The sequence below is a fragment of the Grampus griseus genome (assembly GCF_964374135.1).
Source record: "Grampus griseus genome assembly, chromosome: 8".
NCBI classification, from domain to species: domain Eukaryota; kingdom Metazoa; phylum Chordata; class Mammalia; order Artiodactyla; family Delphinidae; genus Grampus; species Grampus griseus.
In genome coordinates, this window is record NC_139002.1 from 108,132,423 (window position 1) to 108,146,113 (window position 13,691).

At 59.4% G+C, this 13,691-nt stretch overlaps 1 protein-coding gene across 3 annotated transcripts in view; it reads left to right on the forward strand.

Moving 5' to 3' along the window:
• Positions 1-13,691, forward strand: part of OSBPL5 (oxysterol binding protein like 5) — a 65,199-nt gene that overhangs the window by 37,780 nt on the left and 13,728 nt on the right. For 2 of the 3 annotated variants that reach the window (XM_082659700.1, XM_082659701.1), the window contains exons 3-9: positions 1,096-1,178; positions 7,231-7,311; positions 7,580-7,681; positions 8,781-8,984; positions 10,295-10,379; positions 12,442-12,613; positions 12,992-13,184. In XM_082659700.1, the coding sequence (XP_082515826.1) occupies positions 1,096-1,178; positions 7,231-7,311; positions 7,580-7,681; positions 8,781-8,984; positions 10,295-10,379; positions 12,442-12,613; positions 12,992-13,184 (920 nt within the window). Of the gene's footprint in view, positions 1-1,095; positions 1,179-7,230; positions 7,682-8,780; positions 8,985-10,294; positions 10,380-12,441; positions 12,614-12,991; positions 13,185-13,691 lie in introns of all 3 variants that reach the window. The other variant, XM_082659699.1, reaches the window with a different exon arrangement.

Below are 13,691 nucleotides of genomic sequence, written 5' to 3' on the forward strand. Positions count from 1 at the left end.
GCGTCGGCCTTGCTCTGCTCACACCCCAGCCCCTGGTGCCTCCCGGTCAGGATGGCTCTCCCCTAGTCATTGCTTCTCCACTTCCTGCAAGGACCTGGCAATAAACCACCAGCCACAGGGAGCGGGCGGGAGTGGCCCGTCAGGCGGCCTCAGGCCTCCTCTGAGACCATGGCCTCTTCTTCCTGAGCTTTAGAAACCCGCTTCAAAACAAACGGAGCTACATGGAGTCTAAAAAAAAAAAAAAATGGTTCTGAAGAACCTAGGGGCAGGACAGGAATAAAGATGCAGATGTAAAGAATGGACTTGAGGACACGGGGAGGGGGAAGGGTAAGCTGGGACAAAGTGAGAGAGTAACATTTACATATATACACTACCAAAGGTAAAATAGATAGCTAGTGGGAAGCAGCCTCATGGCACAGGGAGAGCAGCTCGGTGCTTTGTGACCACCTAGAGGGGTGGGATAGGGAGGGTGGGAGGGAGACGCAAGAGGGAGGAGATACGGGGATGTATGTATACGTATAGCTGATTCACTTTGTGATACAGCAGAAATTAATACTCCATTGTAAAGCAATTATACTCCAATAACGATGTTTAAAAAAAAAAAAAACGGAGCCGGGCACGGGCAGCCGCTCCCCCCAGGGTCGAATCCAGACACCTCACGCCCCCCCACCCGCTCAAGCGAGCTGCAGAGGAAGCCTGCTGGGAGGGGCGCGGGGACAGTGTCCGGCCACCTCCCTCCGAGAGCCCAGCACTGGGGAGCAATGGAATTCCAGCCAGCGGATTTGGGGCGTGGGGGAAAGCCAGGCGAGGTCTGGGTACCCTGAACTGAAAACAGGGGGCCTGTCTTACAGACCCCAGAGGGTGTGCCACACCAGCGCCCAGGGCACCCGGGCTTCTCCCAGCGGTGACACCCCCTCATGACGCTGACTGGTGCTCATTAGCTCTCTGGTCCCGCAGCCACCGCCTGGGCTGGCTTCCTGCCCCGCCCAGGCCACCCGTGCCGGTGCCCGTGCCTCGCCTGCCACACACTGGGCAGCGGCGGAGGGGCTGCCCGGCAGCCATGCCCCGGTCCTCATGCCGGCCACTCTCTTGCAGGGAAGGACATGGAGCCCAACAGCCCATCGCCGCCCAGAGATGAAGGGCCCCCGACCCCAGGCTCTGCCACGAAGGTGCCACCGGTAGGAGCCCGGCTGTGGGAGGACGCAAGGCAGGGAGCCTGCCCTGGGGACGATGGGAAGTGGCTGGAGGGAGGGGACAGCAGGGCTGCCGGCCGAACCCACCGTTGCCAGCCCTTGGCTCTGAATCAGGGAGGCTGCTGGAGCCGGGGACGGAGTCACAGAGCTTGTGAGTTGTTTATCAAAGCCATCTTCTTGAGTAACACAGGTCGGGGATGCAGGGCCCGGAGGAGGCTGGGGCTGCCGGGGGGCCTCAGGGACAGAAAATCATGGTAAAAGGAGGCCCCGGGCTCTTCTGTCATAGGGAACCCACCCAGGTGTGAGCGCATCCTCCCTCTGCCTGTGTCTGTGCTGCGCCCTCCACCCGTGCACCCTCTTCAGGGCAACGCCGAGTTCGGGGAAAGGGCACGCGCACACACAGATACACACACAAATGCACATACAGATATACACACACACACAGATACACATACACACAGATACACACAAATGCACATACAGACACACCCACAGATATACATACACACAGATGTACACACACACACATGCACGTACAGACACACAGATACACACATAGATACACACACACATGCACATACAGACACAGAGATATAGACACACACACATAAATGCACATACAGATACACACACAGAGGCACACACACATACACACACAGTTACACACACAGATGCACACAGCTGTACACACACAGATAGACAAACATACACACAAATGCACATACAGATACACACAGATGCACAACATACATGCACACATGCATACATGTACACACGCATAACACACACAGATGCACACACAGATACACATACACAGATACGCATACACACAGATGCACACATATACGCACAGATATACACACACAGATGCACACACAGATACACACACGCACACACACACACACACACCCCCCACGTGCTCCCCAGCCCAGCGCCTCTCAGCTGGGGCCCAGCCGTGCACCTCCAGGCAGAAGCTCTGGTCCAGGGAGGGTGTGGGGCCCCAGGTACAGGTGCCAGGTTGTAGACACGCCCTTCCTTCCCCCAAGGGCCTCAGGCCAGGGGAGCCACGGCCCCCGGATTGGAGGCCCCGGTTCTGGCGGTGCGGCTGGGGAGCTGGGGGCACATAGAGGCCAGTTCTCCCCACCCTGGCTGCCCCGTGAGACCCAGAGTGACAACTGCCTGGTCCTCTGGGACCCCACGCCCTCCTCTGTCCAACAAGGAGTGTGTGGTGGTCCTCCCTGTGTCCACTTCCGGCAGGGAAGAAACCGGACCTTTCGTGGGTCCCCCCTCAGCCAGCGTTTCCCCGCCTCGGTCCCCAGGGCTGCCGGCTGCTGGGAGTGCAGTTGGAGCGCCTGCATTTGTGTGTGTGGAATTTTTTTAATTAAAAATCTTTTTTAGATTACAGTAAAATACTCATAACAAAATGTACCATCCTAACCATTTTTAAGTCTACAGTTTAAGTACGTTCACATTATTATGTCACCATCACCACCATCCACCCCGAGAACTTTTTCATCTTATAAAACTGACAGTCTGTCCCCATTAAACAGTCACGTCCCACCCCTTCCCCAGCTCTGGGCCCCGCCGTCCTACTTTCTGTCTCTATCAATGTGACTCCTCTAGGGACCTCCCGTGAGTGGATCGCACAGTATTTGTCCTTTTGTGTCTGGCTTATTTCACTTACTATAATGTCCTCATGTTCATCCAGGTTGTAGCTGGGTCAGAATTTTCTTCCTTTTTAAGGCTGAATAATATTCCACTGTGTGGCTGGACCATACTTTGTTTATTCAGTCATCTGTGTACGGACACATATATTTTTTTAAGACACAGATTTATTTCATGAAAACATGGCTCTTCCTTCTACAACCCAATAAAACATTAAACCCGATAAAACCACATCAAATGCTATCAGGAACACTCGGTTCAAATTTCAGATTTCACCCATTCAGAAATGATGTCTGGGCATCCTCTCTGGGCAAGGCCCACACCGCGGTAGGTGCTGGGGATGGAGTCATTGGTAAAAGAAAGTCCGTCTCTCCTGGAGCTTGTGTTCTAGAGGGAAGACAGGCACCAGACAAAACAAGTAAGGTCTAGAACATGTCAGAGGCTGAGGGAGGAAAGAAAGGACAGCTCTGGACACCCCCAGGTTCTTTTCTTTTTTAACAATTTTTTTAAATGTATTTATTGATTTATTTTTGGCTGCGTTGGGTCTTTGTTGCTGTGCTCGGGCTTTCTCTAGTTGTGGCGAACGGCGGCTCCTCTACGCTGCGGTGTGTGGGCTTCTCATTGTGGTGGCTTCTCTTGTCGTGGAGCACGGGCTCTAGGCGCGCGGGCTTCAGTAGTTGTGGCTCGTGGGCTCTAGAGCGCAGGCTCAGTAGTTGTGGCACACGGGCTCCGTTGCTCCGCGGCATGTGGGATCTTCCCAGACCAGGGCTCGAACCTGTGTCCCCTGCACTGGCAGGCGGATTCTTAACCACTGCGCCACCAGGGAAGCCCACCCCCCCCCCCACGAGACTCTTAAGAGCGACTTGAGACTGTTCTAAAAGTCACAGCTTGGGGAAAGATACAAACTCTAATATATATATGATAAATATAAAGTATTTAATATATTAATATTAGATATCATATACAATAGAATATAGCATAACACAGTATAATATCACGTATAGTAACATATCAGATATGTAATATACCAGCAGTTCTTTATGTATACACACACATATGTGTATATATATTATATAGTTTTTCCATGAGATAAAATTCAAATAACACAAAATTAACCATTTTTGATGAACGATTCAGTGACACTTAGTGCATGCACAGTACTGTGCAACCGTCACCTCTGTCTAGTTTCCGTGACCCCAAACAGACACCCTCGCGGCAGTCATCCCTGCAGCCAGCCCTGTGCTTTCCCTCTCTATGGATTTGCCTCTTCCAGACATTCCATATAAACGGAGCCCTGCGATGTGTGGGGTTTTGTGCCGGGCTCCTCTCCCTGAGCCTCATCCAGGCTGTGGCAGGTGTCCGTGCCCCTGGAGGGATGGACCACAGGCAGCTCGTCCGCTCGTCAGCGGGAGGACATTTGGACCGTTTCCACTTTTCCGCTGTTGGGAACAGAGCTGCTACGAACACGCATGTACAAGTATCTGAGTCCCTGTTTTCAATTCTTTGGGTTTATATCTCAGAGTGGAATTTCTGGGCCATCATGGTAACTCTGTGGCAAGATGGAATTCTAGAAAGTTCTATAGTTGACTTTTGGGGGAAGTGCCGAAATGTTTTCCACAGCGGCTGCCCATTTTACTTTACAGCCCCACTGGGGGAGAGTAAGGGTTGCCGTTTCTCACCTCCTCAACAACACTTGTTTCTGTTCTTTTTTAAACCCAGTAGGTGTGAAGTGATGTCTCACTGTGTTCGTTTGTTTGTTTGTTTTGCGGTATGCGGGCCTCTCACTGCTGTGGCCTCTCCCCCTGCGGAGCACAGGCTCCGGACACGCAGGCTCAGTGGCCATGGCTCCCGGGCCCAGCCGCTCCGCGGCATGTGGGATCTTCCCGGACCGGGGCTCGAACCCGCGTCCCCTGCATCGGCAGGCGGAGTCCCAACCACTGCGCCACCAGGGAAGCTCCCTAAATCACTCTTTTAAAGGCATTTTTAGGTTTTTGGTCAGACTCCCGCGTTCATGGTTCTGAGCAGCATGTCTCACTCCTGGGGGTACTGCATTATCGCCCCACTGTGCCTTGAGGTTCAGTGGCCCTCGGGAACAAGCAGAGGGGTCTGGTGGGCCTTGGCAGGGTCCCCAGCATGGCTCTAGGATGGAGGAGTAGGGGCACTGTCTGCAGTGACCCAGCCCGGTGGGGCTTGGGGGGCCCAGGAGCAGAGGGTTGCAGGGCACAGACGCCCCATCCCGTCCACCCCCCAGCCCCGCTGTCCCCAATCGCACCTCTCTCTTCCTCTGTTGCCCCCAACAAGCTCCTTTCAGCCGCATCTGGTGGAAAGCTGGGCGGCAGGGAATCGGCAGAGGGTTCATTCACTCATTCACTCATTCATCCATTCATCCAAGATGCTCACCGAGCTCCCAGCCGCTGGTGCCAAGGGGATGCTGGGATGAAGCCGAGCCCAGTGGAGCTCTCGACAGTAAGCAGAACCGTCTGTGTGGCTGTCACTGCAGGAGATGCCCAGCCGGCCAGGGGTGGCTGGTGTCATCAGCGTCTGATGCCAGCAGGGTGGGCAGAGCCGTCTTCCTCCCGGGGAAGCAGCTCAGCGGGGCCTGAGGAAGGCGCACGGGTTGCTCAGCAACAGGGAAGAGCATTCAGCCTGGGGGAACAGCACGTGCTAAGGAAGCTGAGGGCACCAGGCATAAGAATCCCAGCTCCCCGGGAGCTGGAGGGTCAGCCCGGCCCCCAGAGGCCTGTCACTCAGCTCCTTCTCACCACTCCTGCTTCAACACAGAGGGTGCTTCTAGAGCAGAGTCCCCCAGGTGCCTCGTCCCATGTCCCTGTCTTCCTGGGATCCCTGCCTGAGTTCAGCCCCAGCTCGGCCCCTCGCGAGCTGTGTGACGTCTGGCAGGTTCTGAGCCTCTCTGTGCCACAGCCTCCTCACCTGCAGGGCGTGGGTAGTAAGAATGCCTGAAGCTGCGCTGGTTCCCGTGCACACACATGCTCTCCAACCCCCTCTCTCAGCCCCTGCTCCCTGGGGGCGGCCTGTCCCTCTGTTCTAACCCCAGCACCCCAGCACCCGAAGCCATGCCTGGCACGTAGTGCCGTGGGGACAGCCGGTCCCCAGGACAGTTCCGGCTGCAGCCCTGCCCCTGGCTCTGCAGCCTCGGGGGTCACTGCACCTCTCTGTGCCTCAGTTTCCTCATCCATCGGATGGGGGTAGTAACTGGGCCCGCCTCCTGGGTGGTCGTGAGAAGTAGGTGAGCAAAGGCAGTAAAGACCTGAGAGGACCTGGCAACGGCAGAGCGGTCAAGAGCATTGCCTTGCGCAGGGAGGAAGCTGAGGGCCGTTGGCCTCTGGTCCTCCGGGCCTCCCTCCCTTGCCTGGAGGCTCGGGGTGGAGGCACTCAGCCCAGAGGACGAGCAGGGCAGGCAAATTTCTGCAAAGGACCAGAAAGGGAACGTTTTAAGCTCGGCAGCCACACGAGCTCCATCGCAAGAACTTGCCGTGGCCGTTAGAGCCAATGCAGCCACGACAGCAGGCCAACAATGGGCGCGTCCGGTGGCCACGATCACCTGATTGGTGGATGCGGAAATCTGAATTTCATCATTTTCACATCTCACGTTGATTTTTCCCCCCCATCCCCTTAAAAATGTAAAACCCGGGACTTCCCTGGCGGTCCAGTGGTTAGGACTGTGGGCTTCCACTGCAGGGGGCGTGGGTTCAATCCCCAGTCCGGGAACTAAGATCCCGCAAGCCGTGCAGCATGGCCAAAAAAAACCCAAACAAACTGTGAACCCCATTCTGGGCTCGCAGGCCCACAGAAGCAGGCCCATAGCCTTTAGTCCTGGCTTCTTCTCCCCACTCCCCCACCCCGGCTGCCATTTCCCCGTCTGTTAAAGGACCGAGGCCCCACCCACTCCCAGATCCCTGGATGCAGCTGCCTGGTGGGTGTGGCCGGCTGCACCTCCTCCCTGCAAGCGTCGGGAGAGGGCCTGGGCGTTGCCCCACCCAGCAGCTGCTGTCAGGGCACTAGGGATGGGGGTCCCCACTGCATACGTGCGCCCTCCCTGACCAGAGGCTGGGCGCCAGGTGATGGCTAAGATGGACGCCTCCTGGGCACCACGGGGAGGGTCATTGCTGTGTGCCCAATGCGGGCCCCCAGGGAGGGGTTCCACAGACACGCCCCCGGTGACCCACCCCAGCTCGTGTTCACGTGCCCACCTCCTGAGGCCTGTTCACGGCCCCCACCCCCGCGCCCCGGGGCAGGGAGGGGGAGGGACGCCTTTCTCCCACCTCCTGCTTCCTGCGCCCGGCACCACCCCTCACCGCCGCACACCTGTCCTCTTCTCCCCTCCCTCCAGCAACCTGAGTCTCTCTTGCAGGCGGAGTACAGGCTGTGCAATGGGTCCGACAGGGCATGTGTATCCCCGACAGCCAAGGTCACCAAGAAGGAAGCTCTCAAGGTGGGCCCAGGCCTGGGGAAGGGGCACGGTGTGTCGTCTGCTGGATGAATGGGCACCCCAGCCAGTGAGGCCACACCTCCACCCCAGCCTGCCAAAGGGAGGGGGACAGAGTGCACCCTGGCCACCTCCACACCCCCTCTTCCTGTCCTCTCCCTGCCCCCCTCTTCGCCCCTGGCTAGACGTGGAGGCCCTCGCGAGTAGAAGGCCCCCCGGGAGGGCCAGCCCAGGGCCTTCTCCCCTGACCCACCTGCGGGTGCCCTGGGCCCAGGCACAGAAGGAGAGCTACCGCCAGGAGAAGAAGCGCGCCACCAAGCAGCTGCTCAGCGCCTTGACAGACCCCAGCGTAGTCATCATGGCCGACAGCCTGAAGGTGAGCGCGTGTGTGTTCCAGCACTGGCCAGGCTCCCGCGGGAGGCCTCCCCCAGGGACAGTGCAGGGTCACCAGCCACTCGGGAGACGGTGCGGCATGCTGGCTGCTGCAAACTGTATGTGTCCTGGGGCTGCCCTGACAAATGACCACAGGCTGGTGGCTTATGACAACCGAAGATGATTCCCAGGTCCAGAGGCCAAAGTCCAAACTCAAGGTCCTGGCAGGGCCAGGCTCCTTCCCGAGGCTCTAAAGGAGGGTTCTTCCTGCCTCTCCCAGCTTCTGAGGGCCCCAGGCATCCCTGGACTTGTGGCCGCGTCCCTCCAGCCTCTGCCTCTGTGGTCACCTGGCCTCCTCCTGTGTCTGTGTCCTCTTCTCCTCTTATAAGGACACGGTCATTGGACCAGGGCCCGCCCTGCTCCAGTGCAGCCTCATCTTCACTTGGTCACATCTGCAGAAACCCTATTTCTAATTAAGGTGGGGGGCCCTGACCTGCTGGCGGGGGTCCCAGAGTGCCCATAGAGCCCCCTGCTGGGATACAGGAGGGAGGTGAAACTCGGACTTTGGGAGAAAGGACCAGGGTTGTGTTCAGACCTCACTGAGGCAGCGAGAGAGTCCCTCAGCTCCCAAGCTTCGGTTTCCCCCTCCGTACAGAGGGGGTAAAGCTGCTGTATCCCGGGGCTGCCACGAGGGGCAGAGGAGACAAGGGGACCAGGGAGCCTGGGCTTCTACAGAGCCCTGGGCCCGCGTGGCTCCTTTTCTCTGCTCCACGAATAAAAAATTAAGTACAAAAGTGAATATTTAGGATGAGAAAAGAAATGATCACAGGTTTCAAAATCACACAGCGGACAATTGCAACAGTCACATCCGATTCCCAGTTCCCCCAGGGCCCTGGCAGGGCCTTGAACTTGAGCTCCATGGACTTCACCAGTAAATCTGGCTACAGCATCCTCCTTTGGATTCACCGTCATTCAGAGTTCCTGTTAAATCCTAAAAGAGAACTCTGCCCGGAGCGCAAAGCCCTGTGTACCTGCCCCTCCCCGAGCCGTCCAGATGCCCCTGGGTCCCGGGCAGGCATGGACGGCAGCGCCCCTCCCCCCAGATCCGTGGGACCCTGAAGAGTTGGACCAAACTGTGGTGCGTGCTGAAGCCGGGGGTGCTGCTCATCTACAAGACGCCCAAGGTGGGCCAGTGGGTGGGCACGGTCCTGCTGCACTGCTGCGAACTCATTGAGAGGCCCTCTAAGAAGGACGGCTTCTGCTTCAAGCTCTTCCACCCGCTGGACCAGTCCGTCTGGGCCGTGAAGGTACCGCAGTGCGAGCCCTGGGGCTCGGGAGGGCCAGGCGAGGAGAGAGCCCCCGGGGGCAGGTGGCTGTGTGGGAGGAGAGCACAGATGGGCAGTCAGGAGGCTCACCCTGGGGCCCCAGCGGCACGGAGTCCAGAAATGGGCGGACAGTTCCAAGGGTTAAGTCACTCAGTGGCCAGGGGATCAGATGTGGTCACTGGAGGTTGGGGGCGCTCAGGGCCTGGGGGCCCCATGGGATGAGATCACACCTCGAGCCGTGTCCAGAGGCTGAGGAACGCGGCCATGTGAGGGCAGCTTCTCTGAACCCAGACCTCACCCTCATAACCTGGGGGCTGCCCAGCCCAGGACCAAAGGGGGTCAGGTTGCCAAGTGAAATCCTGAATGCCCAGTTAAATTTGGATTTCAGAGGAAGATCAGAAAGTTTTTTTAGGGACTTTCCTGGTGGTCCAGTGGTAAAGAATCCGCCTTCCAATGCAGGGGACGCGGGTTCAATCCCTGGTCAGGGAACTAAGATCCCCCATGCCGCAGGGCAACCGAGCCCGCGCGCCACAACTACTGAGCTCACGTGCCTCAACTAGAGAGCCCCCATGCCGCAAACTACAGAGCCCACGCGCCCTGGAGCCTGCGCGCCACAACTAGAGAAGAGAAAACCCGCATGCCACAACTAGAGAGAAGCCAGCGCGCTGCAATGAAAGATCCCGCGTGCCTCAACGAAGATCGTGCGTGCCACAACTAAGACCCGACGCAACCAAAAATAAATTAAAATAAATAAATCTTTTTTTAAAAAAAGTTTTTTTAGGATAAGTATGTCCCAAAAAGAAATGAAATGGAGTTATTTGTAGTGAGGTGGATGGACCTAGAGACTGTCGTACAGAGTGAAGTAAGTCAGAAAGAGAAAAACAAGTACTGTATGCTAACACATATATATGGAACCTAAAACAAACCACACTATGTCCCGAATCTCTCACGGGGTATACTTATACTATGTATGTAATCTTTCTGAGATGCAGATTTAACTGGGTGTCCTGGATCTGCACAATGCTAATTCTGGCCACCCTAAAGTGGGGGGCTCAGAGCTGGAAAGCCAAGGGTGGGACCACCAGCTAAGAAGGGGGACCGAGCACCGCGCCCGTTCACCTCTCTTGCCGCCTGCCACGTCTGCGTGGTCAGGTGCCTGACCCTGCCTAGGGGTCCTGAGGCTCCGGAAGCGTCCACGCGTGTTTGAGTGTGGGTCCACATGACCGCACAACCTGTGTTTCCACCCATCCCTGGCCCATCCCTTGGGTGACGCCGGGTCTCTGCCTCTCCAGGGCCCCAAAGGTGAGAGCGTGGGCTCCATCACACAGCCCCTCCCCAGCAGCTACCTGATCTTCAGGGCCGCCTCCGAGTCGGACGGTGAGTACCTTCCTGCCCTGCTGGTCTCCATGGTGACCCCACCTGAAGCACCCCTCCCCTTGGTGGGATTTAGGCCGGGTGTATGGGACCCCGGTTCGGACCCCTTCACCGCCATCCAAGGAGGCAGCCTGGTGTCAGGGGACGAGCCCGCTATTCACCAGCCCCCTCTCTGGAGCCTCAGTCTTCCCCGTGGGCAAAAGATGAACAGTAGCACTGTCTCCCCCGTTGCTATGCGAATCTGATGACCTTATTTAAAAGCAACCAGATAACAGTTACTGGGTGCCAACCACGTGCCAGGCACCACTGAATCAGCAGATGCTACTGTTACCATCCACGTTTGACACATGCGGAGACAGGTTGGGTGAACTGCAGGTGAGAAAGTGCTGGAGCCGGGACGAAGCCAGGTTCCCAAATCAGCGCACGTGTTTGGAGCGCCCTCTAGTGGCTGCCCCGAGTAAACGCGGCTGCCCACACACACACACACACCCCGACCCATCGCCGAGCCCTGAGGGCCGGCGCCTCCCAGGGATCTGGTGGAAGACTCCCACCCCACCAGCAGTTCAGGGCAGGCAAGGTCCTGCCCGAGGCAGCCTGGCCTGACCACTGGGCTCCGGCCCTCCCGGCTGGGAGTCTGGGGCAGGCGGCCGTCCCTAAGGTGCCATGCCACCCTCTGGTGGCCAGACGCTGCATCCACGCTCCAGGGGGCCGTCCTGAGTCCCTTGAATGCCACCCTCATTTCCCCAGCCCGCCACTCGGTGCCAGGCCCCTCGTGGGCCCTGGGACGGGATGGGCAGCTAGTGCTCCCATGGAGCCTGCAATCTAGTGCGAGAGAACACCAGCAAACCAGCAGACGAGGCCAACTGGGCTGAAGCATGAGCTGAGTCCCTGATGGGGTCGGGGGCCGTGGTCAGGGAGGAAGGGCATCCACAGCCCCTGTGGGTATCAGGGTGGGCTTCCTGGAGGAGGAGGAAGAATGGACTCGAAGGATGCGTGCTATTCAGGATGTCTAGTCCCTTGGGGCAACCACAAAAAACGCACGTCAGGGCCCCGGGCCCCACTCAGCAGGTGTGGGTTTCCCAGCTCTCGCCTGCGGGTTCTGCTCCCATGAGCACCCCACCTTCCACCACCATGACCTTTCAGCCCTGGCTGAAAGTTGGAAGGTTGGTATCCAGCCAAGCCTGCAGTGAAGCCCCCCCCCCCCGCAGGGTGCCGGGTGTCCTCCTGATGACCAGGAGCCACCCCCCCTGCAGGCCCCTCCTCCACGATCCCCTGCAGGCCCCTCCCCCACGATCCCCAGCGCCCCTCCCAACGCCAGGCCCCGGGATGCACCACGGAGAGTTAGGGAGGGAAATTTACTGTCTCCAGGAGGGAGACACTGAGGCTTTGGAGAAGGAAAGAACCGAATTCAAGGTCCTTCAATCCCAGGTCCAGCCCGCGGGCGGCCTCTACCAGCAGGGCTGCAGGGGGCTGAGGATAAGGGCTGGGGGCTGGAGGCGGCTGGCTCTGGCCACCCCACCCCGCCTCCCCGCCCGCCTGGCCCTCCCCTCCCCCCGGAGCTGTTCCAACACCAGGGGCTGCCTGTCTGCGGCCTTGGCTCCGCAGCCCCTCCCCAGCCTGCCAGCCCCCCTCCCGCCCTGTGCTCCAGGCCAGGAAAGCCCTCAGCGCAGAGACGCCCTCCTGCCCCGACCCATGGGGGCCAGTCTCCATCAGGAAGGGCCCTCACCCTGACGCCACAGGTGGGAGCTCGCAGGGCCAGTTTCCATCAGGAAGGGCCCTCACCCTGATGCCACAGGTGGGAGCTCACAGGGCCTCTGTGCAGAGTGGCCTGAGCTTGCTACACGTATGACCTTGGGGGGGGTCACTTACCCATCCTGGCCTTAGCCCTTGTCTGTGACGTGGGTGACTGACAGTGTGCTGGGAGTGGGGTGCTCCTTGTTGAAGAACGGAGGGATGGGGGCGGGCAGGCTCCCTGACAGAGGGACAGGAAGCTCCCCAGTGTGCAGTGGGTGCCTCCCCAGCTGGGGGCTGCTCATCGCCCCTGACCCCCCCCCCCCCACTACAGGCCGCTGCTGGCTGGACGCCCTGGAGCTGGCACTGCGCTGCTCCAGCCTCCTGCGACTCAGCACATGCAGGCAGGGCCGCGACGGGGAGCCCGGGTCCTCGCCAGATGCATCACCCTCCTCGCTCTGCGGGCTGCCCGCCTCGGCCGCCGTCCACGACCAGGACCTGTTCCCGTGAGCAGGGGCGTGGCGGGCAGGGACCAGCCTCTCCCGGGAGCCTGCTGGGGACTCCTGGGCCCGGGCCCTCCCTGGCACCACCGCACGGGGTCTCCTTGTACGTGGGGAGAAGATGGGGGGCAAACGCCACCAAGGTCTGGCTGCCCAAACCCCAGGCCAGGAGGCAGGCCTCCTCCACTCGAGGTGGACCGGGGAGCCCCAGGGTGTTCGCCTGTGAACTGGGGCTTATAGTGTCAAATGCCCATCGCTGAGGCTCTTCAGCACAGGGATGGGGCTGAGGCGCCCGGCAGCGAAGGGTGCCCCGGGTGAGGGTACTGGGGGGTGTGCCCAGAGGTGGGCGTGACCAGCAACCCACGGGCGCCGTCCACCTTCCAGACTGAACGGGTCTTCCCTGGAGAACGACGCTTTCTCAGACAAGTCAGAGAGAGAGAACGCTGAGGACTCAGATAAGGAGACCCAGGACCGCAGGCGGAAGGCCGAGAGCGGGGTCGAGCCGTCGGAGGCCCCGGGGCGCCCCGCGCGCAGAGGGACCACGTACGTGGTACAAGAACACGAGGACCTGGGGGAGGTGAGAGCCCGCCCTGCCTGGAGCTCAGGCGCCGCCCAGCACCCTGCATCCCTGAAGCGATGGAGGCGACGCCTGGCCATCCCCTCGGGGAGAGCCCGCAGGGTCTGCTACACCCAGAGGGCCGGGGCACGGGAAGGCCAGGATGGCGGGCCTCAGGGAGAGCCGGGAGGGCCGCGGGGCTCTAGTGAGGGTGCTGGGGGGGCCACAGGGCAGGTTCAGGTGGCGGCCTGCCAGGGTCCAGGTGAGACCTTCAGAAGGTCAAGGGGCAGAGGTGGAGCCTGGGACCCGCTAAGGAGGAGCTGTTGTCTGGACAAAGCTGACGGTGCCCTGGACCCGGGTTGGGGTGGGGAAGGGAGAAGGGGTTCAGGGCGCGTCCAGAGGCAGACGGGCAGGACCCAGCCTGACGGCGATGCCACCTGTGAGACCGGTGCTCTGGAAGAAAGAGCTGGCGGCTGGGGGTGGGACCCGACTGTGTCCCAGGCTTGGACGTGCAAGGGAGACGCTGCT